The sequence below is a fragment of the Podarcis pityusensis genome, assembly GCF_964106645.2.
Source record: "Podarcis pityusensis genome assembly, chromosome: 11".
Taxonomy (NCBI): Eukaryota; Metazoa; Chordata; class Lepidosauria; order Squamata; family Lacertidae; genus Podarcis; species Podarcis pityusensis.
Window position 1 is genome coordinate 34,681,183 of NC_138036.1, and position 24,046 is coordinate 34,705,228.

The 24,046-nt window shown below is 41.8% G+C and overlaps 2 protein-coding genes across 3 annotated transcripts; both read right to left on the bottom strand.

Annotated features, from left to right (window-relative positions):
- Nucleotides 1–4,113: 4,113 nt before the first annotated feature.
- Nucleotides 4,114–10,588, bottom strand: CETN3 (centrin 3). 2 transcript variants are annotated; one of them, XM_080973281.1, is made up of 5 exons: nucleotides 10,468–10,588; nucleotides 8,467–8,602; nucleotides 6,291–6,405; nucleotides 5,246–5,437; nucleotides 4,114–4,524 (listed from the first exon to the last, which is right to left on the bottom strand). In XM_080973281.1, exons 1-5 carry the CDS (start codon nucleotides 10,473–10,475, stop codon nucleotides 4,481–4,483), a joined length of 495 nt encoding a protein of 164 aa, XP_080829407.1. In that variant the 5' UTR covers nucleotides 10,476–10,588; the 3' UTR covers nucleotides 4,114–4,480. The 2 variants fall into 2 exon arrangements, with proteins under 2 accessions (XP_080829407.1, XP_080829406.1); XM_080973280.1 differs by lacking the exon at nucleotides 10,468–10,588 and adding an exon at nucleotides 10,250–10,435.
- A 2,938-nt stretch (nucleotides 10,589–13,526) lies between these two features.
- On the bottom strand, nucleotides 13,527–24,020 carry MBLAC2 (metallo-beta-lactamase domain containing 2). The gene is made up of 2 exons (XM_080973120.1): nucleotides 23,482–24,020; nucleotides 13,527–17,161 (listed from the first exon to the last, which is right to left on the bottom strand). Exons 1-2 carry the CDS (start codon nucleotides 23,957–23,959, stop codon nucleotides 16,776–16,778), a joined length of 864 nt encoding a protein of 287 aa, XP_080829246.1. The 5' UTR covers nucleotides 23,960–24,020; the 3' UTR covers nucleotides 13,527–16,775.
- Nucleotides 24,021–24,046: the final 26 nt, after the last annotated feature.

The window sequence follows — 24,046 nt, forward strand, 5'->3', positions numbered from 1 at the left end:
AGCTTTGATATTGTAGCAAAACTACCCAATTGGATTTGTACAGATTTTCCCTTGATATAATGTGGGGATGAAGGAAGATCTTGAAACACTGACCTCTCTTTTTTCTCAGAGAGACCATTTTCCTTTTGTTAACCAATGATGAAAACCTTCCGAATGTCCCTGCAGACTTGCTATAGTGGCAATTATCTCCCAAGACTGGTACAGAAATGATGTCTGGAAGGTTTTGCTGACGACAGCCGCTATCTGATGAAACTCTTGACCTAATGAAAAAATACAACAGTAGAACGAGCTCTGGCTTCTGCACCGGCTAATTCTAGTACAAGACAAATTGTTCTCCCTTCTGCACTGGTTGCTTTCCTCATTTAGTCATTAAGAAAATCCAACAATATCCAAACACAGTTAAAGAAAGCAGTAAATCATTCCTTCTGTTTCAGAGAGGAATGTGGTTTCTTCTGCAGCCAAAACAGCACCATCCAGGCAGAGATCTGCTAGTGCACATGTGCTTTTCTTCCCATAAAGCAGATGTGCTTTTACCTGTGAAATTGCCTTACCTCATATATGTCCATTTGGTGACTTTGATCTGCAGAATTGGCACTGCCACAGGTGGCATATTGTTCCTTTGGAACTCCCTATTGACATCAGGCAGACACCTTCACTGTTCTCTTCAGCACCTACTAAAATAATACCTATTTAGGCGAGCCTATGTAAAATATTGGCATGTGCTCTAATCCATGTTTAGCTTCTTTTTGATTTTAAATATTTCATCAATGTTCTAAAAAACTATCTTTAACTGTTTTACTGATAATTTTAGAGTTTTCTCCGATTTTCTCTGGTTTGTTTTTACAGTTAAGAGACATATAAATTTTATGAAACGAGTAAAATATTCTCCCATGCCTGGAACCAACACCCTCAAGCTGACCTGGGGAAAAAAGTTACCTCGTGATTTCTTCCCCTGAACTTTAACTGGGAAACTGACACATGGGAAACATGGAAGAATGGCTAACAAGCACGTGGGGTCAGTGCACTCGCTGATTTTCTTTTCAAGTGAAGACCTTCTTTTTCTTTTCTGTTTTTTATTTAGATAAGAATAATTCAGGACTGATTTCTTTAAAAAGTGAAAATACTTCACTTTTTTATGAGCAGCTGTCAGGCACACAGTAGGCAGCCTCTCCACTTTCCAGTACTTACAGAATAGTGAGTGGTAGGTGTCATGTTTTCAAGAAATGCAGGCTCCCAAGAAAGTATTGAGCGTACACAACTGAAGAAGTGATTTGTAGAATGAAATAACGGGCACTCTCCCCTCGCAACTTTGAAAGGAAGGGAAGTGCATCAAAAACCCTGCACCCCATCCATTAGAAATTTGCAGAAATTTCCTAATTTTTGAATTTTCATTTTCTTTCCCATTGAATGCTGGGGAATAGAAAAAAGAAAAAGAAAGTGGAAGCAATTTTCACAGCATTTGCAGCGGTGAGCTTGTGGGAGGAAGGCTTGCAGAAGTACCAAAAATGTATAGAAAAAAGAAAAATCCTAAGGGGAGGACACTCCAAACAGTGCAATGAGGACTGAGCGTGCTCAGTGGTTGGAGAGTTGATTTTGAGGTGGGAAATTGAATAGAGGGAAGAGCTTTTTTCCCCCTCCAGCTGGAACTTTCTGGAAAGGCATTCCGACAGCACTCAGCTCGGCCCTGGAAGTGTGGGGCGAAGTGTCTCAGCGAAGCAGCCTCAACAAGCCTCTGGCTCGCGAGGAGACACACACCCAGCCCAAAGAGGTGCGTTCTGGCACCTTTTTCTCTAGAAAAAAAGTACTGGGGAAGAGGAACACTCTTCACTGCAATGTTTTGAAGAGAACACGAGGGTCATCTAGTCCAACCCCCTGCAATGCAGGAATTTTTGGCCCAACGTGGGGCTCAAACCCACAACCCTGAGGTTAAGAGTCTTATGCTCTGCCAACTGAGCTATGCACCCCATTTGTCTTCTGTAAATGTTAGCGCATCATTTGAATACCAGGAACCCAGAATGAAGTCAAGCAACAAGTGTCTTATCTATCCTCCTTTTAAATAAATATTTGTCGGAGTCTGACTGCAGGGACAAGAAGTGCAGAGAACAGAGTGGACTCTCGCAACTGTGTATACTTTTTAAGAGCTTGCTTCAAAGTAGAGCTGCTGTGGCACTATGGACTACAATTCCTATTATCTCTAGTCGTTGGCCAAGCTGGCAGAGGGTGATGGGAGTGTTTGAAAAGCACGGAAGAATGTACAGTGCCTCTCTTACCATTATAATGTGAATATTAGGTGTTCTGGCATCTTTTCCCCTGCAAAGCAGCTTTCAAATGCTCTGATTAGAAAAAGTGGGGAGGAAAAGGATGCTTAACTACTTCTCTGCTTGCCATCTTTCCACTCCAACTTGCCAAGAGACTTGACTCCAGTGGCAGGGATCAGCTCCACTCATTTCATTAGGACTTTGGCTCCAAATTTAAAGATGCCTTGCTTGCAGAGGAACAATTGGGAGTGCCCTACACGGTCTTTGTAGGGTTTTATCTGCTCCACACTGGGCATCATATGGCATTTAGTGGGGGACAGGTAGGCTTGGCTAGGGAAGAATTACCTCATAGGCCCAATTAGTATCCCTGCTGGGCTAATTTGGCCACAGGTTCCCTATGCCTGATTTACAGGAACACCTAAAATAGGGTGAAGAAGTGTGAATCACTTGCTTCTTCTCCCTTCATGACATGCAAACCATTTTTTCCCCCAACACTAGGATTGATGTTAGCAGGGCCATCTGGCATCCTTGCATTATGCTTTCAACTTTGTTGTTTAAACTTCAGAGAAAAAAGATTATCGTGTTCGGATATATGAAGTGAAATGCATCTCTCAAACAACTAAAGCAAGCTTTGCTCTAAAAAAACCCAAACCCTTAAGATTCTGAGCATCAACATCAAAACGTTATCTTCCAGTAACTTGTGGTACCTAACTTCGAAGTTGCTGAAAGGGTGTCTACAGCAATGACACATCTAGCCAAATGGAAGACAACTTAACAGAACACACATAAAGCATGCAAAAGGCAAACAAAAAAGGTATGATAGCTTAAGAACATAGCCTCTGATTAGATCAATCAGGAATGCATTTTATGCAACATATCTAACCTTTTACAGTGGTACCTCGGGTTAAGAACTTAATTCGTTCCGGAGGTCCGTTCTTAACCTGAAACTGTTAACCTGAAGCACCACTTTAGCTAATGGGGCCTCCCGCTGCTGCCGTGCCTCTGCTGCACGATTTCTGTTCTCATCCTGAAGCAAAGTTCTTAACCCGAGGTACTATTTCTGGGTTAGCGAAGTCTGTAACCTGAAGCGTCTGTAACCTGAGGTACCACTGTATACTGAGGTTACAGCTAGTTTCCCCAAGAAAAAGGAAGTAGTTAGAAGGCAGTTTGCCTCTTCTAAGATTGCAAGTTATTTCCCCAAGTCATACTCAAGAGTAGACCTAACGAAAGTAATGGAACTCAGTTACTTTTCTATTTTACCTGGCTTAGCTGGACAGTTGAAGCCATTTCCCAGGGTGTGGCATGCTGACAGCTTCTAGGAGCCACAGGTGAAAGCCGAGTGCAGGATGGTAGACAAAGGACCCCAGAACCACATGACCCTTACCAGAGGTTCGACCCCCTCCCCTAACACCTCATACACCCCAATGGTAGCTGATGGGTCTCAAACCCTCAGTGCGTTAGGGTCTTCCTCTGCATGTGAAGACAGGCAGTATTGAGCGGATGACAGCAATAATGGGTCCAACAGTCAAGAAGGTGGTTACCGTACAGGCCATAGAGGAAAATGATGGGTAGGTGGGACTCATCAACCTGGGAAGGTAGCTCATCTAGGAGATGGTAAACTGATCCTAGAACTCTGCTGCCTTGCAGCTATACTCATTCATGAGAAAGGCTTTGGGAGTAAATCCCTTGGGGGAAAGGAGTGACACAAAATGTAATGCAATAAATAGTTTACAATTACTGCTGCACAACAAAAGCATAACCTAAAAGGCCAAATGTGATTTCACCACCAAATTAAGCAGTACAACAGCTGACAATTACAACTACATTCCATTTGGATTAAACACTCCAACAAGGGTTACAGAATATAAAAAGAATACTTTATTAAAATGGATGTCTGTTAAACTCTTATATAAAAACTAAGGCCACGGCTAATGCTAAAATAATGTCAACTTCAAAAGGTTTTATACTATGATTTAATTTAAAATTCTTATACAAAGCTATTTTACAAATGAGTACTCAAACGTAACACTGCTTAATCTAAAATTTAATGATATAAAATATCAACCTCTTAGTACATAGATTTTGTGTTTCTTTTGGTCCTTTGAGGAAAATTATTTTTTGCATGGCTCCTGCTACAGAAATTAACAGAAAGGTGGCAGCTTCAATGCTGAAAGCCGATAATCCTTCCTTTTTGTGCCAAGTTCATTTCTTTTCTTGTACCATTAAACATCTCCAGTCATGATGGCAATAAATTCTTCCTGGTTGACTGAAAAAAAACGAAGAAAACAGGTAAGTATTGACTGCATATCTTACTTGAAAGCTTTTATCAATCAAATAAGCTCCTTTTAGCAATCTGAAGGAGGCTAAATACTGAAATTCTCTCAAAAATATTAAAGCAAATTAACATTCATTTGGAAAGTCTGTAGTGGACCCTTTTGAAGAATTAACTTGGTATGAAATCCTCAGAGCAGGCAATTATCGAACAAAATTAAAATAATTTAGCTTTACTAAAACAGACTAGTTGGTAATTGCTTACATATAAATATATATATATCTGCTGCTATCATTTCATGCTGCATATTGCTGCAAGCCCCAAATCCTCTTGGCCTTGTCTTCTAAATTTGAAGGTACACTTAAATGTCTTGATTTCTGAAGAAGATTCTATGGTTATTTTTTAGTGACTTATATTGCAGATTCAACAGCATTGTAGGCAGACAATAATTCACCCCAGTTTTATTTATTCATTGCAAAATAACAGAAGAGGCCAATACATTCATGTATAACCTATGGCATATAATTTCATACTTTAATAGGGAGAAACTGAATTTCATTCCCAGATCCATGGGTAGTTTGTAGGATTACATTTTCTGAAGAGAAAATCAGTCACTTGCTTGACCATAAAAGCATCACACAGAAAACTAATTCAATGCACTATTTCTATATCATATTTATGATTAGCACATGAACACAGCATTTTTAGAACTTACTTTCTCCATCACCATCTTTATCAAATTCTTCAATCATTGCCCGAAGTTCTTCATCAGTCATGTTTTCCCCAAGTTCTCTAGCTACACGGCGCAGGTTTCTCAGGCTTATTTTACCCGAATCATCATCATCAAACAATTTAAATGCCTTGAGTATCTCTTCATGAGGATTTCTCTCAAGTATCCAGTCTGTCACTAAAATGAAAACAATTGGGAAATCTGGTCTATTTCTATGAAATTAACTCTACTTCTGTTGGTGAAAAAAATAATAATTCTGCATTGAAATGCTCTAACTCTATTCCAAGCCCTCAGGTTTCTGACCCAAAGAATTTAAAAGATTAGCTTTCATCATCTACCTAAAGAGGCGGGGGGGGGGGATTGTACGTACATTTAATAACCTCAACTGCATGGATTTGAACTTCACATAGGAAGTGAATATATGGAAAATGTCACAACTTACTGAATACTTAGCAAGGTAACCGAGTAGTTATACTTCATTTCTACAGAAAACCTACTCTCTCTTTTGATCTTTCTATAGCAACAGCAAATATTGTAGGAATCTTCTACATACGGCTGCCAAAGTTAAATACAAAAATTGCCCCAACATAATAATTACTTTTTCATAGTCCAATAGGTTTAAAATAAAAAAAAAAGTTGTGGATACGGAATAAAAAAATAAATTAGTTTTAAAAGGAGATACTGGGGGAAAATAGCAGGACATGAAAAACTATGGAATGCTAGTAAAGTTTAAGGTTATCTATCCCCTTTGTTCAGTTTCGTAACTACTGGCAGATAAAGGTGGGATAGAAGAGAAGAAAGTGCATGCAGAGGGTCAAAGCAAAATTTTGATAGTTCTTTATTTATTTATTTATTCATTCATTCATTTATTTTTGGGGGGACACACAATGCTGTAAACATTAAAAGGCTCATCTGTTATCCCCGATACATTTGGATACCCATCCATTAAGAATCAGACCAGATATATTTCCAGCTATCAATTATTCTCAAATTTCCTCCTGTCAATACATGTTTAAAATCCAACACTCACCAACTTCATTAAAATCTTCAAAGGTGATTTTCCCAGTTCCTTCCCGATCATAATCTTTAAGTATCTTTAGCACATCTGCTTTTTTCACATCAAAACCTAAGGCTCTCATTGCCACCTTTTGGGAAAAGACAGAAATGCAACAAGGTTGACTCACAAATCATTTATTCATCGTAGTTCATACTGACTGCAATAGCAAGTTGATGTTAATAAATGACATTTTTACTAACATGAGAATTTCCTAGATGATAGTAAAGAAAAAAAATCCTAGGTAGATGTATGGGATTGTAAAGATAAAACTTCCAAATGGTTAAACATTTCTGAAAGTCTGCCCACTTTTCCACAAATGCCTGGAGGACAAAAAAATGGAGTTTGTGCAGTTTTAAGTGCTTGGCTGGCTGGGGGGGGACAGAACATGATTGCCGTACCCAAGCTGACACATCTGGCGTCCAGAGTGGGAGAAGCAATACTGCCCTCTTGGCAGCAAACAGGACATTACCAAGAGGCTCCTGCAACACTGCAGAGATCTCTTGAACAATCTCAGATTCCTGAGCAAAATGGGTGCTCTGAAGCCAAGCCAAACAGCACTCTGCACATCATTTATGGATCTGTATTTACTGATCTGGCGTGCTCTGGTCCATGGGGTCACGAAGAGTCGGACACGACTAAATGACTAAACAACAACAACAACATTTCCTGATCTCTAGCCAAGAAGTGTCTGGTGCCTCCAAAAGCAGCACCTGAAGTGCTACTTTGATAGATGAGAGTTACCGTGATCCTGTGATCCCACAGGAGCCACTATGGTGATTTCCTGTTTTTTGGGTGGAGGTTTACCAGTGGAGGGAGACAAAGGTAACTCTCTTGCTATACCTTTGGCCTTGCCAGCACTTTTTCAGGAGAGCAGGAGTGATCAAGCCAATGCTGAAGGAGCATAATATTTTATTCTATGCTACTGCTGGAGTTAATGGAGAGAACTGGGTGCACCCGCAGATTACCAACTTGCCGTCCTTGTTTAACCTCTTGTTTACTGACAATACAAAATAAGCATGCTGACTGAGTAGAAATGTATTAGTTTGTGCTGTCAGTATCCTAAACAGCTCAGCAACAACTTCTATCTCTCCAAGTTCCAAAAGTGACTTTTTGTGAGAAAAGAACAAGAAAAAAATAGCTCTATGAAAAAGACACTCTGGGATGGCAACCAGATGGAATAAATTTCCCACCCATGCTGCCTTTGGCTCTTACAAAATGAGAGCAGAAGATTTGACAATATGACATTTTGAAAATTATGTTTATTATATCAAGGCTGCATGGGATTAAGCCTTACTGAAATCATGGAGACTTTCCTCAGAGCAAACAAGTTTAACACCACTGACATCAAGGTTCTTAGAACATTAATATATTGCACGTAACTCCACATAGCAGCCTTAAGATGTTTCTGACAAAGAGAAACAGGCTATGATGGTATCACGTATACCATACCACAATGCTAAAATTCTAGATCTATAGTTTCCTCTGGAATGCAGATCTATGTTAACTATGAGCACCAAGGGGAATGCATCTTTCCTAGTATTTACTTTTAAGTGCTTCTGCCTTATGGCTGGTTTAAACATCATAGAAACAGATAGCAAACATTAAAAATACCAATTCAAGAGCTGCTGCAGTGAAGTTGCTAAAGTGTGAGCTATAAAACTAGTTCAAACCTCACTACATGCAAACCACTTCCTTACAATCTCAGCCTCCTCTACACTATGGGGGCAATACTAGCCTATCTCATAGGAAGGTTGCAAAGATTACTAATATTGTATGCTGTATACTTACTGAATATTCAGCAAGCGCTATATACCGTATTTTTTGCACCATAACACTCACTTTTTTCCTCCTAAAAAGTAAGGGGAAATGTCTGTGCGTGTTATGGAGAGAATGCCTATGGGTGGCATGCCTACGGATTTTCCTCCTCTAAAAACTACGTGCATGTTATGGTCGGGTGCGTGTTATAGAGCGAAAAATACGGTAAATGCTATTACACCACAGTTTTACTCTGTATCAGCCATCTTTGTTCATAGCATGTATACCACAGAAAAATGTGTCACAATATGTAGCTAACACACCTTATAAGGATTATACAACACTGTACAATTATAAAGCAAAATATCAATATTTTTATAAGAAAATCAATTGCCTTCAGTTCATGATAATCTATAGCTCTGTCTTTATCTGTGTCAAACAACTCAAAAGCATCTTTAATTTCTTGCTTCTGTTCTTCAGTCAAGTCTCTTCTTTTCTTTCTCTTGGTTTTGTCAACAGGAAGCTCTGATCTAGAACATAAAGACAAATGTAGTCAGGTATGTTTTTTCTCTCTTAAAGAACACACAATTTTAGTTCTGTGGCATATCTTAGTGAGTAGGTATGTGTCACCTTGCTGATGAAGAAAACAGAATGAGAATTGATTTCATGAAATGTCCAGTCTTAGTTTTAAGATTTATGATGGATTCATAAACAACTGCATTTGGGCTAGGGCTGGTGTAGGAAAGCTTTGGCCCTCCAGATGTTGCTGAACTACCATTCCCATCAGCCCTGGCAAGCATGGCCAATTGCCAGGAATGAGGGGGGCTGTAGTTCTTCCAACATCTTGGAGGGCCAAATGTTTGCCACACTTGGACTAGAGACTACAATGACAAAACTGTATACTCCATCTGCCATCAAGACTCCCTTCTGCTCTTTTTAGTTCACCATTTCCCTGATATATGTATATTATATGCTTAAAATGGACTTCTGCATTCCTAAAGGCTACGGGAGTTCCTATACTGATTTAGTAAGGAAAGCAAGGGTGCTGATGTTTGCACCTAAATGAACACAAAAAACCTGCTTTCTACAAAGTCAGACCATTAAACCATCTCGTTCTGTACTATGGTAGACTGCAGCTTTCCAAACTTCTCAGGCTGGTGACACACTTTTTAGACATGCATCATTTAGTGATGGCTCACTTGGTTAGAGCATGGTGCTGTATGGGACAGCTGCCTATTCCTGCATTGCTGGGGGTTGGACTAGATTACCCTCAGGGTCCCTTCCAACTCTTACAATTCTATGACACAGTAATTCAGTTTTACTAGCAAACCAGAGGTTAAACTAACCCCTTTCCAGCCCTGGTAAGGAGCACGGGAGCGTTTGCACCACACATGAACACATTGCAGCCAAGACACTAACGTGTTGCAACAGTTTGGAAAGCTCTGTTGGTAGAGGCTCTGCATGGCTTCAGAGATGGTATTCCCTGCCCTGCCTAGAAGATACCAAGAACCAATCTGGAAATGTGTGCAGGGAAGGCATTTGCTGCACCACTAAGCTATGGCTCTGTGCTCTGTAATGGCAGCCCACCTCACCAAGGATCACTTCCTAACGTTTATGAAGATGGCCTGGAGCATCACAGCCTGAAAACTCAACTCTGTGCGTGTCCTCCTACATAAGAAGGGTCTCTAGCTTTCACTCCATCTTTTAAGGTGAACGCTGGGCTGCTGCCTACCTAGTCACCTTGGCTGCAAGCTTACATTATTCGATGTGCTAAAGTTGCTTAGATTATCAATCTAAATGGCATTAAATCACTTCCACAAGCAGCCTTGAGAACCTAAGCGGGGACACGCATTATTCTTCCTTCCTCTTCCCTCGCCTACAAGGTCCAAGGCAACTATCAACAAAACAAGATGTAAGTAATAATTATGATGATGATGATCATAATAATAATAATAATAATAATAATAATAAAAAGCTACCAAATGCTTTTGCGACGAGAGGGGGAAGGGGATGTCGCGCGCCACCCGGAGCCAGTGCGCACGCTCCCTGCGGCAAATATCGCGACAAGGCGGCTCGCGACGGTGGGGAGGGAGTGAAAAACACGTTGCGTTGCCATGGCAACAAGAAGCAAAAAGCCCTTCGCTCGCGGCTTCCCTCCCTCCCGCCAAGGTACCAACCTCGCCACCAAATTCATTCTCCCAGCCCCACCCCTTAAAACCAGGCGGGAAGGGGGGCAGCGTGTCTCGGCCACCGGAACCCGGAATCAAGAGGAACAACAGCCTTTCCCTGGAAAGCGGGGCGCGAAACCCGTTCCCTCCGACAACGCCGCTTCCCCTCTTCGGATTGCGAGCTTTAATTGGACCCCGCGAAGCGTCCCTCCCGCCCCGCCGCTCACAGCGCCATCGCAAGTGGCTAAGCCGCTTGTCAATCAAGTCCCAGGCGCGCCTCCCCGGTCTCCTGTTGAAAATTGGTGGGTACGCCGCCAACGTTTTACCCAGAAGGCGTTGCTGCTTATAGACGTCACAATGAAGCCGGGGAGAGGAACGTCGCGGCTCAGGGCAAATTGTCGCCGCGCTGATTGTTGACGTAATAAGAGCCCGCCCGTCCTAGAGTCTCATTGGCTGCAGCCTTGTAGCGCATCCTCCCTAGGATATGAATACGAAAGCAATAAAGTCGTTTTAGGAGGGACGAATCTGAACCTATCAGTCAAGGGCATTTTATACATTGGACAGAATTTAGTACTGAAAGCTTCATGCTCTGGAGGTCGCATATTTGAATGGCCTCACATAGAGAAGGCTCCGCTCACAGAAAATCAAAGCACACGGGAGCACCGTTCAAAATAGCCTTCTTGACATTAATACACACACCCTTCTCCTTTCTACGAGTAGGGCGCTCTTTACACTCGAGTATGTCTTCACACAAGTCACTGCTGTACTGTACTGTACTATGGAATTGGCTATCACAAGGTAATAGTTATGGGCATCACATCACCAGGATTTGACAAATGCATAAAAACTGAAGCCATCAATAGCTACTGGACAGTATATGTCTCTTCATTACATCCAGTACCTGGCCGTATACTCTTGACTGATAGCTGGTGAACATATTGGGGGGGGGGGGGGACCTGACAGCATGAATTTGCTACATCAATGCATGCTTACTTTGCAGTTGTTTGGAGGTCTCTGAAGATGAAAAATAAGTCACTGTGATGCAAGGGCTTTGGACCTGGACCAGCCAAGGTTTTGGATTTGGATATCTGAAGCCCACAGAGTGTATTTTGGTAAGTCACAAGCTTTCAGCCTAGTTTACCCCGTTTCTTCCTAATTTGGCGACAGAAAGACCCCATCAAGCATCAAGTATAATGTCCAAGATACAAGTAGTAATGGTATGTACAGCTCTATTCTGCTTTGGTCTGACCTCACCTGGCATACCATGTCCAGTTCTGGACACAACTGAAGGAGGCTACTGACAAACTACAACGTGAAGAGATGGTAAGGGCTTGGACCTCCATTCCTGTGTGAATAAAGATTAAGGGAGATGGGTATGTTTATCCTGGAGAAGGGGACGTTCAGAGCCAATACGTTTGGCAGTCTTCAACTATTGGGAGGCTGTCAAAGTGATGATGGGTCAATTTTGCTTTGTTACTCCAGAGCGTAGGACCCAAATCAACATGTTCAATTTACAAGGAAGAGAGTTTCAATTGAACATTAGGAAGAGCTTCCTGGTGGTATGAGCTGACAGGCATTAGAACAGGCTCCCCTGTAAGGTGATAGATTCTCTGATAGAGATTTTTAAGCAGAGTTGCTGCAGCAGTGCAATTACTACACTGGCAGGGGTTGGACTAGATGACATCTGAGGTACTCTAAGAGTAGAACTTCCAGGTCAGAACTGGCAACTCCTTCTCTCAGAGCCTTAAGGCACCTACCAGAGAAAAAACACAAATATTACTTTTTACAGTTTAATGCAACCCTTCCTCCTCAGCATCTCTTTTCTCAGAACTTAGTTCTGAGCTTACATACTGTTTGAAATTGCAGCTTGTATTATTTTCATTTCTTGCCTCAATGTAGTTTTTTTTTAAAAAGTTAAGCTCATCTGTTACAATATCTGAAGGCTATTTACGGAAGAATCGTATTTTGAACTGAGTCATATCATATTTGTATATATAGAACTAAACCAGCAGATGGCATCTCTTTTAAAAAAGTAATTGTTCAGTATATATTTGAAAGGACAAGAGAATCTTAGTATCTGAATAAAACTTTGTTCTATTTACTCACATTTTTTTCTCCAAGAGATTATTTTGTTTCTGTGTGAAAGTAAAAACAAAAATTCTAACTAGCTCCAGCCCATTACATTTTCAGACATAAGCTGTAAGGTAAAGGTAAAGGGATCCCTCACCGTTAAGTCCAGTTGCAGATGACTTTGGGATTGCGGCGCTCATCTCACTCTATAGGCCTAGGAACCCGCGTTTGTCCGCAGAAGCTTCTGGGTCATGTGGCCAGCATGACTAAGCCGCTTCTGGCGAACCAGAGCAGCGCATGGAAATGCCATTTACCTTCCCGCCAGAGCAGTACCTATTTATCTACTTGCACTTTGACGTGCTTTCGAACTGCTAGATTGGCAGGAGCAGCAACGGGAGCTCACCCTGTTGCGGGGATCAGCAAGTCCTAGGCTCTGTGGTTTAGACCACAGCGCCACCTGCATTGTACATACATAATACATAAGCTGTGTTGCCTTGTAAATTACTGCAAAACTCAAGAAACTTGTAACTTCCTAAACTCTGAAAACACCTTTCACCTCTCCCTTTATCCCTTTTAATGAGAAATGTGAACGTGTTGAGCTTGTGTTTTTCACTCAGCATTTATTTGTGAACCTCTCTTCTCCTACAATTTACTCTAGGCACAAATTTTTTTATTCCTTTTGCATTATGCTCTTACATGGGTGAGCAACCTCAGGCTTATTTAAACAGTTATCTACAAAGAACACAGAAAAAGCGCCACAGAAGATAACTGGAAGGAATCCAGATACAAAGGGAGATGTGTTCATAAGTGGTGTAAATAGCATAGTGCCTCGGAACATGAGTCCTCAATCTCAGTTAGCGTGGGTGATCTCTTATGTTCAGTTAGCTGAATCAGCTATAATAAACACAATGAAAGCATTTTCTGCGGCATTAGAGCAAGATGTAGGATATAATGGTTTTATGCTCCAAAATAATCCCAAGAAATTATGTTCTCATTTTCACAAAAGGATTTGGGCATTTCCGCAAGGAACCCTTTCAACTTTCAAAAGCCCACCGCACACACATAAAAACCTATTTCAGAGTGATGGCTGCTGTTATGGCCTGGCTATCACACCAGTACCATTTGGCATCATCCATTCCATCTCTCAAAAGCAACACATGTAACTTTCTCCTTTGGTTGGGTTAAAGATGAAATGGAAATGATCACTGGAGAGCTGTTTTGTGTCATAATTCTTTTATTATCAATACCTATGATAAAATAATATACAATTTCCCCTTGAAAACAGTGGCACATTAGTAAAGTTTCATCAGTAGACAGAACAATGCATTACAACTTTTTAAAATGCTTTTAAATTGCATTTTACAGCACAATCCATGACTTGCTTAGGTAAAAACAGTTGAATCAACAACATATCATTGCCTTAACTCCAAGAACATTGTTGAACAGAACTGCATTTTAAGCCTTTGTAAATACTGAATCCAGAGGGGATGTCAAGAGAATGTTTACAAATAAAGCAATAGTAAATGTATCATACTCTGTAATATTTAAAGTGAACACATATATTTTGTTGTTTTTAAAGGCATTACAATAATTAATGATAAAGGTCTTTCAATAAATTCATTCAGAAATACACAAGGTTTTAGAATATAAAAATAATTAAGACAAAAGATAAGATTATATATTTTCACTCTAAGGTTGTACTTTACTAACCAAAGCCAAGTGCGACTTACTTCTAAGTCAGCGAAGACTAGCCTGTGGTCCCCCAGATGACGTTAAACTCCAGCTCCCAGCAGCCTCATTCAGCTTGGCCAATAATTAGGGATGATGGAAGTTGTAGTTCAGCAATATATGGAGGGCCACAGGTTAGCCACCCCTGTTCTAAGTTAAAGCTCTGACTCAGGCTTATGAAGAATAAAGACTCAATGAACTGAGTGGAACTTGCTTTTGAGTAAACACATGCTTGGGGAGAGTTTCACAGCCTGATTCCTATTTGACTACATTTCCCGAGAACTACTTAAGACTTCAGAAGATAATCTGGCTTTGTGAGCATTGAACTAGGACAGAAATGTCACATCTTATAGAACAAAAATGTACCAACAGAACTGTTCCAAGAGCAGAAACTCAGATCAGTTCTTAAGAGTAGTCTAACCTTTGGCAATCACAGTATTCCTTAGCTAAATTCTTCCCACAGTGAGCTGTCTAGTATGTGTCACTCACAGTAAGGCATTTGGAAAAGAACTTTCAAGACACTGAGAAGGTGGGTAGGAAAGAAGGAATAGAAGCTTTAGGCAGTTTGCTTTAACTCTGGGAAAAACATCACCATTAATGCCTCAAAATCACTAGCACCTCAGCGGTATTCCAGTAGAACAGAATGATTTTGTAGCAGTTTATTCCAAAAGGTGCACATTTCTACAAAATGAACAAGGTACCAGTCTCAAGTTGGCTGCAAATTGAAGTAGGAACCAGGTTAGCCTTAGCTGTGCTTAAATATTGCTGCTGACACAATGCTTAGCAGCAGTTAAAACAGGAGGGAATTCACTTGAGAAGGAAATGGGTAGGCAGCGGCATCAAGTTGGGCCCCAGACTGTGGATGCCCAGCACGCACACCACAACACTGTGATGTCAAGGTGTGACATGATGTCACAACCCCGCAGCACTGGAGCACCAAAAGTAAGGTGGCGACTGGCAGTGGGTGGTGGCCAGGCACCCACAGCAAAAGTTTTGTGGGAACTGGAGTTGGCATCACTGCAAGTAGGAGTGAATGATCCGGCAACCCATTCCTAATCGCTTCACCAGTCAAGAGGGCCTCTCCATTATATCTGCACTAGTCTTCAACCTGATAAGTTTTGTATTTGCTAATTTTTAGATTAATATCTTGTAAAGTTGCAAGCTCATGGGTGTCTTTTCTCCCAAGCATTAAAAGGTATCAAATTAGTGGCTTTGGCTGTTAATAAACGGTATTTCCAAAGCCAATAGCCAAAGTGAAGCAGTCTGAAACATTATATATTTCTCCATTCGTTTGGTGAAAGCTTCAAACAAGATAAGGGCTAAAAGAAATTGCAAACCTCATTTCTAAGCGGTCATTCACCAGCAAGTCTGATCTTCCTGTTTACTGTTGTGCTTTAGTCTACAACAGGAAATAGGCACTGTTAACATTTAAAGAATTAACTACATCCACCTATCCACCCTTGAGGGCTAAAGTGCTGATTACACTGGGGTCAAGCTCTGTATGTGCAGTACTCTTTGATGTATGGGAAATATGACGCAATAAAGTCGCAAAAGGATAAAAAATTAATTTTGTGTGACAGCCACAACCCGAAGCTGTTCACTGTTCTCACAAGACAAGGAGCACTGCTAATATCCTTCCTATCGATTTCATTTCAGTGTCATAGTTACAAGATAAAAACCTGTCTTCGCACAATAAATTGGTAACACCCCAGAGGGCTGCGCAGGATTTTTATACTGGAAAAGTACAAACAACAGACAAGGAATTTTTGCCAAGTTGCTTGAAAGTAAACATTACGGAAAATGGAAAAAGAAACAAAAGAAGAAGAATGACATTTGTAGGTTGCAAAGCTACTACTTGAAGTCCTAACTACACCTGTAATGTGAAAAGAACCACATATGACTCTAGAGCTGTAGCTTTTTGGCAGCTATCTCCCCCAAAAATTCAATTTACTCTCTCCTGAGACCCAATTTATTCTCTACAATCCACAAAACAATTTGCAACACACAAGTGTTTCTACAGCTGCTATACAGAAGAAACCAAAGATGATCACGGGTGTGTGCATTATATTTAAAATTATCCGACGGAATCTTTTAACAGTTACGTACTCATACATACACCATTAGTCACATTTAAAGAGCAAGCAATACACTTGAAATATTCACTTACATTTCATTTTAGAAACAATAGTCAAATGCAACACACTTAATTCAAGAAGAGTAACAACTTAGGGTGCAGTGCTTTATATTAACATTTGGTAATAACTTCAGGTTAAATTTACCCCATACAATAAAAATGAAGTTATTGGTACTTTTATCTTAGTGCATGTAATGAGACAGTGGAATGTTATGACCACCCTACCCCCACTACAGCTTATAATAATTTTCAACCATTTAAAATCTACTTTCAACACATATCCCTAACTCAAGATGTTATCAATAAAGTCTGACACGGGTGCAAAACTTTTCATTTAGCATATATATGTTTCAAAATACAAAACAACAAATTTAGAACATCTGTCAAACAGTACTCAACGTATGTGCAAACCTGCCTTGAAAAAATAGAAGGAAAATTAGTAGCTTTGGCACAGCTACTAGTTTATACTGGTATTTTTTTAAAGTAGAAATTAAGTAGATAAAAATAAGAATCTTTATGGCTTATCAGCCAGCTTTTCCTTTAAATAAACTTACATATGCCATCGGGTTTTACAATAATATTATTATTATTAAACAAGTTACACTATGAAGTTGTTCTGGAATTTGTGGCCCGGAGTGCTAGGCTTGCAATCGATCTGACTGCGCATGTAGAAACTTTGTGGCACACACCAGCATTAGAAATGTAGTTGGAAGCCAAACGATAGAGCTGTTCAGCTCCAAATGTGTTAAAATGCCCCGGAAGGACTTTCTCTACAAGACCTCTATTCACTAAGTCTATCAGTCGCTGGCAGGATGTAACGTAGTCATTTATCCTGCTGTAGGGAAGCCAGTCAATCATTGATCCGTCATATACCACATCCCCACTGAACAATATCTTCCGTTCTCTGTCATGTAAGCAAATGCTTCCTCTTGAATGGCCAGGCATATGCATGACAGTGAGCTGTCTATCACCAAGGTGGATCACATCCCCTACAAACAAAGAACAAAATAATGTGGGGGGGAGGAATCGAACTTTGAAGCATGGTCACAAGAAACATAACACCAAATTTACTTCCATTACAAAGGTTGAGCTCTCTGACAAACCTCAGCGTTAGAAGTGTTAATAGGAAGTCAAACAATGCATGCATGAACACCTTGCCTATTGGTCCAGCACCACTCCCTGTATCAGCCAAGCAATACACCCTATGCTAGTCTGCCCATATACTAAGAGCTGCAGAGAAGGCGCTGCTGGATGTCCCACCGCTAAGTAAGGCCCCTGGAATGATGACGCAAGACAGTGCCTTCTCTGTGGTGGTGCTCCCTCTATGGAATCCCCTCCCCTCAAAGACTGGGTTGGGACTGATGTTACCTAACTTTCTAGTGCCAGTTAAAACTGTACCTCTTCCCCCAGGCCTGTGGAAGAAACTGACCCATTAAGCTTAGCGGTTATGTCGATTGCCCGCTGTAAAATATTTTCAATGGTATTTTAATTATGGGTTCAGATTGGGTTCTCAAATGATTTTTTGGCATGAAATTATTTTACCGTATCATCTGAGTTTCTCATCTGAATGCACTAATGTGCATTATGTATGCTAATTAATTGGTAAAATTCAGTGCAAGTAAGTTCAAAGTGATACATTTTGGGGGTGTTTTTTTAAATCTAACCTTCATATTTATGCAGATAGAACCTGAATTGGCTGCAAACACCCACAGTGGTCTTGTGTTCATGAAAGAAATGTCACTGAAATGTCAGCTCAGTGTATTGCAGCAGTAAAAAAGTCAAATTCAGCTTTAGGAATGAGACTGGAAAATGAAACAACTAGCAGTATCATCTCATAACAGGATTGCCCATACAAAAAATGTTGCATCCCAGAAAGGACCCTGCTGAGCTGGAGGTACAAAAGGGGCATTTGAAATAATCGCAGGGTGGGGTGGTGAATGACATTTTTGTCACAGAAAGGGGGGAGATGATAGCAGAGCTTTATAAAAGTGTGAAAAGAGCAAACACAGCTGCTAATTTTGTCAAAATAATAGAAGTTGTTATTATTTAACTATGTTTACTGGGAGACAGTATGCAATCACCTCTTAAAAGAATTCACATGATGCTGCAATGGCCACAAGCTTAGGTGGGTTTAAGGCAGATCTGCCAGTGGCCTTTAGTCATAACAGCAAAGGGCCAAACTCACATTTCCAGATGTTTCATTTTCTTAAAAGCATCTTCAGGGACTCTTGGATTTAAAAAATACTGTTTAAAAAATAATATCTCCAATACAACCAACACACAAATATCAGAATACTGACACTGGGAGAGGCTTCCATTCCCAGCTGTCATTATTCCAATGGGGTGGGTGGACGTGTATACATATGTTTTTTCTTCTTCTTGGTCATACAAGGAAGGGAGACAAAGTAGAACACTATCAAAGCTGAAACTTGCCTCTGGCTAGAGCAACAGAAGGTTCAAGTGAGTTCTCATCAAGCAATTCAGCAGAATAGTGCCTGAACTTTTGTCTTATCTACAGATCAGGGGAAATGCTGGGAATCTGCTGCACCAACTTAATGGCCCCAAACACTGGATGGCAGGCCCAGAATCTAGGCAAATCCCAAATAACCAGGCTATATGGCAACACTTGTTTTTGCCAGTAATTAATTTTTTAAAAAAATAGATTATTCTGAAATGTCTATCACTATAGTGAATTTTTACTGGCTGGTATCACTGGCTGGATTTTCTCGGCAATTAATACATTAGAATCATATTCTTCTTTTTTCACAGTATCAATGATAATTGATATGGGATGAACCAGAGGATAAGGAGTTAAGGGATAAAGTGCATAAAGCTGGGTTGCTACATTTCATAAATCCCATTAGATTTCAAATCTGTTCAATTTTGCAAATCTAGGCAATCAAAACTGCTGACAGGAAATCTCATAGTAACCATGTACTTTTTAAATATATAAACAAACACTTTAACTTCTGATGCAGTAATACTTTTAGTTGCTTGATATTAATTTCAGAATATTTCCAGTAGCTATTTGTTCTCAAGTCATCTCAGAAGAAGACATCTTTTTGTCTAAGCAAAGGCTGCAAACCTACCGGCACTGTAATCTGGTGCTGGGAAGAACTTTTTCCTTGCTCTTCCCTTCCTTACATACCAGATTTATTTAGTCCAGAGATCTTTGTTGTATTCCAGATTTCCCCACTGTGTCCAAAATGAGGGAGTTTGGGATAATATCAGTTAACAGGGATATTAAGCTGGGACCTGACCTGGTTCTGGTTTAACATCCTGGTTAGTCAGCCAACATTAAGCCAAAGTTTCCTGTTTCAAATACATCAGGGAACTCTGTTCTAAAACTATCCTGGATATCTGGGCTGGTGCCTGGGCTGATGATAGGAACAGCAAGGAAAGAACATGCCTGTTTCTAACTTTATAATACATGGGTTTATAAATCTGGGTTCGTATGTGTAAAACAGGCCACTAAGTTTTCACCATAGTAAGGCTTTCTGTGTGAGAGCTAGCAACAATAACATAATTCAGTATTTCAGTAATGTTTACTTCAAATAATGTGATCTTTTGATTGCATATTGAACTTGTGATCCCAGGAAATATATTTCAGAGAAGTTTTCCGGGATCTGACACTAACAGAAACTGTGTGCTCCATCTGGAAATGTGAGTGCATGGGATTATGATCTCATATCTCACTCTGACATCTTAATCAAATGGTCTTCTTGGACCTTAACTGTGTTTTTCCTGTAAGCAAAGAGGCAAACTGGCAGGCTTATCACCTCCGAAACGTCACCTCCCCATGGGAGAACAGTATACTCAGAATCCAATTTCATCTAGCTAGATCAGAAAATAATATATTTGTTTCTTTTAGTCACCCCTTCTTAAGGACCCTGAAGACAAATCAGGATTCAATAATGAAATGTTACAACCGATAACCAATAGCTTACGTTAATGTTCTCCCAAACACTTTGCATTTTATATTTAATTGGCAAGAATGGTTAGCAGAACCGTTAATGTGACACTGTATACACCTAGATGCTCACATGTAGATATACTGTGACTGAGAACTTACTAAGCATGGACACGGTAATACGTACATTTGAACACTGCAAATACACTATTAAATATAACTTAAGGCACACACAGATACCTTATTTATTCCTGGCATCCCCGCCTCCCCTTTGGGGAAAATGGCTGTAGGGCAATAGTGCAGCACATCCTTTGCATGCAAAAGACCTCACATTCAATTGCTGGCATCTCCAGGAAGGGCTGGGAAAGACCCATCTAAAACCAGTGATTTGCTTCTAGTCAGTAAGTAGCCTGGTTCATACATAGCACCAAGCCAGGGATGAGAGCCCTTTTTAAGCTCAGTGGGTCAGATCTTTATCTTCTATCCAGCCCGTGGGCCAATTCTGATAGGTGGTCAGTACCACCCACCTATCAATCATCAGGTGTCATAATATCAGCTGATCGATAGGCGGGTCACCCTGCCTAGTTGTCAAACTTGGCCTACAAGGGTGGGGTGGTAGTCACCATGATAGTTATGGGGAAGACAGGCCATGTCTTTACATTCCCCAAACCTGATGTCACATATGATGTCAGGTGTGGGGCAGTTGGGTGTGGTATCACGATCACAGCCTCACTGGCCAAATAGGGAGGCAAGGTGGGCCAAATTTGGCCTGTGGACCATTAGTTCCCTGCTCTTACTATGGTTTATTTAGCAGACGAACCATTGTTTTCTGGCAACAAACCAACCATATTTGGGGGGGGGGGACTGTGGGCTTTTTTGCTTATCTGTTAGACAACTTGTGGTTTGCTGAACAAACCATGGCTTAGTATTATGTGCAAACACAGCAATACTGAGCTTGGTGGCCCAACAGCCCAAACTACAGCAAGGCAGCTTCATAAATTTCTATATAAAATTTGTGAGGAGACTGGAAGCCAAGTAACACTCTTTGTTCTTATGCTGTCTTCACCCAATACTTGTTTAACAGGAGGGGAGAAGCAGAGGGGCCCTCAACTCTTAGTTCTGGTGTCTGCACTCAAGCCAAAGGTCTGTCCTTTTGCTTCAGATTTGGCTTTAAAAACAAGCAAAGAGTCTGGATGGGAAACCGTTTTTTCAAGCCAATCGCCACACTCCTCCATGGGTAACATTGGTAGTTGGGGCTGGAGGTAAAAGCAGGCAGAGCAACAGAGGGGACATTTTTTTCTGTTTTTATTTATTTTCATGGTACAGAAGATAAATTTTGAGAAAAACAAGCATTACAACCGCAGACTGCTTTGCACAGCTGTTCAAAAAACAGAGTTTTCTACAGCCCCCTCAAACATCTCTGCATCCTCCATCCCTCCAAGCAAACAGCATTATGACACTTCAGGGATGTGGTCCAGCCAGGTCAAAGGACTTGGTATGTCCTGAAGAGCTACATTCAGCTGCTGGGCCTGAGATTTTCCTACCCCAAGCCAGTCTAAAATAATAGATGCGATAGGGGTGGGGTTTGAAAAGACAGATGGAAAGGAGATCTGATTTGCCTTGTGTCACAAGGCTTCCCCATCCCTGCTATATAACATGTACATTTGAGAGGGGAAACCAAGCTAATTAATAGGACAGCTAGAGACAAGAACATAATTGAACTGTAGTTAAGATATGAAATTGTATATCACAATGACTTGGGCTGCAATCCTCAGCATGCTTATTAGTAAACAAGCCCTACTAAGTACTGTAGGACTTACTTCTGAGTAAAGATGCACAGGACTGTTAGATTATTATCAGAGAGTGTTACTTTGGGGTAGTGCTTAAAAGGAATCGTAGAATTGTAGAGTTCTGTTTATCTGTTCTCTTTATATATACATATTGATCTAAATTAATTAGTAAAGTAATATTTTATATAAAAATAGAATTGTACATGGACTGATGTATACCAGCTGAGAGAAAGCATGCCATAAACTAAGGCTGTGGCTTAGTTCCAACCCCACCCCCCAAGTGATAACCTCCAGTGTAGATTCTTATTCCTACATATATCTGCTGGCTAAGCTTGCATCTGCTACTGGGGATTTGTTTTTTCAAAACTCATTATGGATAGCAAAAACATCTACAAATGCCTAAGACCACCTCCTACGTATTTTTCAGGAGCTACTAGAAATGTCTCCACCCATACTCTCTCATTCACAGACACAGTGCATATTCATGCTGGTTTGCCCTTTAAAATATATCCACATGCGTGGATATTGCCAGATGCCCACAACTCCTGCATATATGGATGCTCAAACCTTAAAGGAGAAGATACCACACCCCACATTACACACACAGAGCGAGGGGGGCCACAAAATGAAGAGCAGGGTTATAAGATCCTTGGTTCTCTCTCTTTCCTTCCCTATAAAAAGGGAAAGGGTGGGATACAGGCTTTTGCTTCTGTTTTATCAAGCATTTGAAAAAAGTGTCTACCCATTACAAAATCCATGTAAAACAAAAAAACACTCCCTTTCCAACTCCTTTCTCCACCCTACCAGCAGTTCCATACCCCTGCTACACGTTTTCTTTCCTAAGGCATCTCAAAGCCCATCAAGAGAAGCTGTGCCTTTAGTTTATCCCAGAAATCTCCGTTCACGAAGCTCAGAACTGCCCTTTTACACATCCGGAGAGGTGAAGCCAAAGAAGGAACAGCCCTGATTCTGCTCTCTCTGTATACATAGGTCCAGGGCATTCAAAAAAACCCCTCCCTTTACACATTCTCTTGTATACTGGAGCCGACGCCCCCGCCTGTCATTCTCCGCAACAGACCCCAAACACATCCACCGCCAGCCCTGAGTATTTATGAAGCACCTATAGTAACATGAGCAATATAATTACATATAGAATGCAACGGACAATGTTAATATTCGTGACATACACATGCACTTTTGCTAACTATACACGAGAGGTGGAGACACTTGGGGCAATTCATACCACATAGACATTTGCCACTCCAACTGCCTTGGTTGCAAATAATGGGAAACTTTCTAACTAAGTTGAGGGGAATCGGTGCCATTCTGCAGGCACACCCGAGGCGAGGCCCGAGTCAAGCTGCTGCAATTCAAACCTGCCCGCCCGGCCCGCCTGCAGTCCCGCAAGTCCCAGACGGTTCCCTGGAGGTGTGAGAGAAAGTCCCTCTGTGCATGGCCAGAGGTGCTTTTTCTTTCTTTCTTTTCCTTTTTTTCTCCACCCCGACGTCGTAGAGCCGCGCTCCGTCCTTCCAAAGAGGCCCCGGAGCCTGGCGTTGCCCCGGACGGGCGTTGGGCAGCCGATCGCCGCCCGCCGTGCTCCTTTACTCACCCTCCTGCAAGACGAGCGTGGGCTGCACGGGCCGCACGCGGAACTGGCGGGCGCTCCAGCCCGGGCTGGGCTGGCGCACGACCTCGCTGTCCGAGAGCCAAGTGACGGTCTCGTAGTTGTCGCCGCGGCGCAGCGCTCGGGCCTCGGCGCTGTGCACGGCCACCTCGTCGAACTGGTGCAGCCCGCCGGCGTGGTCGAAGTGCACATGGGTGGCCACGGCTAGCAGCGGCCTGGGGCGCCCGGCGGCGCCCTCGGGAGGGAGAAGCGCCTTCTCGTCGCCCTCGGCGCCCAGCAGCCCGGCCAAGCGCAGGTAGTCGGGGAGGCTGCGCAGCCCCAGGCCGGTGTCGATCACCACGTCCCGCTGCGAGCCGCGCACCAGCCAGATGTTGGCCCGGTTGCCCGACTCGTAGAAGCGCTCCTGGATCCAGTAGATGCCTCCGCCCAGGGACTTGTGCGCGAACCACTCCAGCGCCGACATCGCCGCCGACGCAGCAGCCCCGACCTGCCGGGCCGCCTGCAGCGCCTCTCGCGCTGCGAGCCGAGCGCGGAGCTGGGGCGGAGCCCG

Excerpts from the sequence above, each read along its gene's own strand:
- CETN3 (XM_080973280.1), bottom strand. Across the intron at positions 6,406-8,466 it reads TAGATTATCATGAACTGAAG|GTGGCAATGAGAGCCTTAGG; the intron begins GCAATTGATTTT and ends TTTTCCCAAAAG. Across the intron at positions 5,438-6,290 it reads TGAAGATTTTAATGAAGTTG|TGACAGACTGGATACTTGAG; the intron begins GTGAGTGTTGGA and ends TTTTCATTTTAG.
- MBLAC2 (XM_080973120.1), bottom strand. The coding sequence starts at position 23,959 with ATGTCGGCGCTGGAGTGGTTCGCGCACAAGTCCCTGGGCGGAGGCATC. Across the intron at positions 17,162-23,481 it reads CACGCTCGTCTTGCAGGAGG|GGGATGTGATCCACCTTGGT; the intron begins GTGAGTAAAGGA and ends CTTTGTTTGTAG.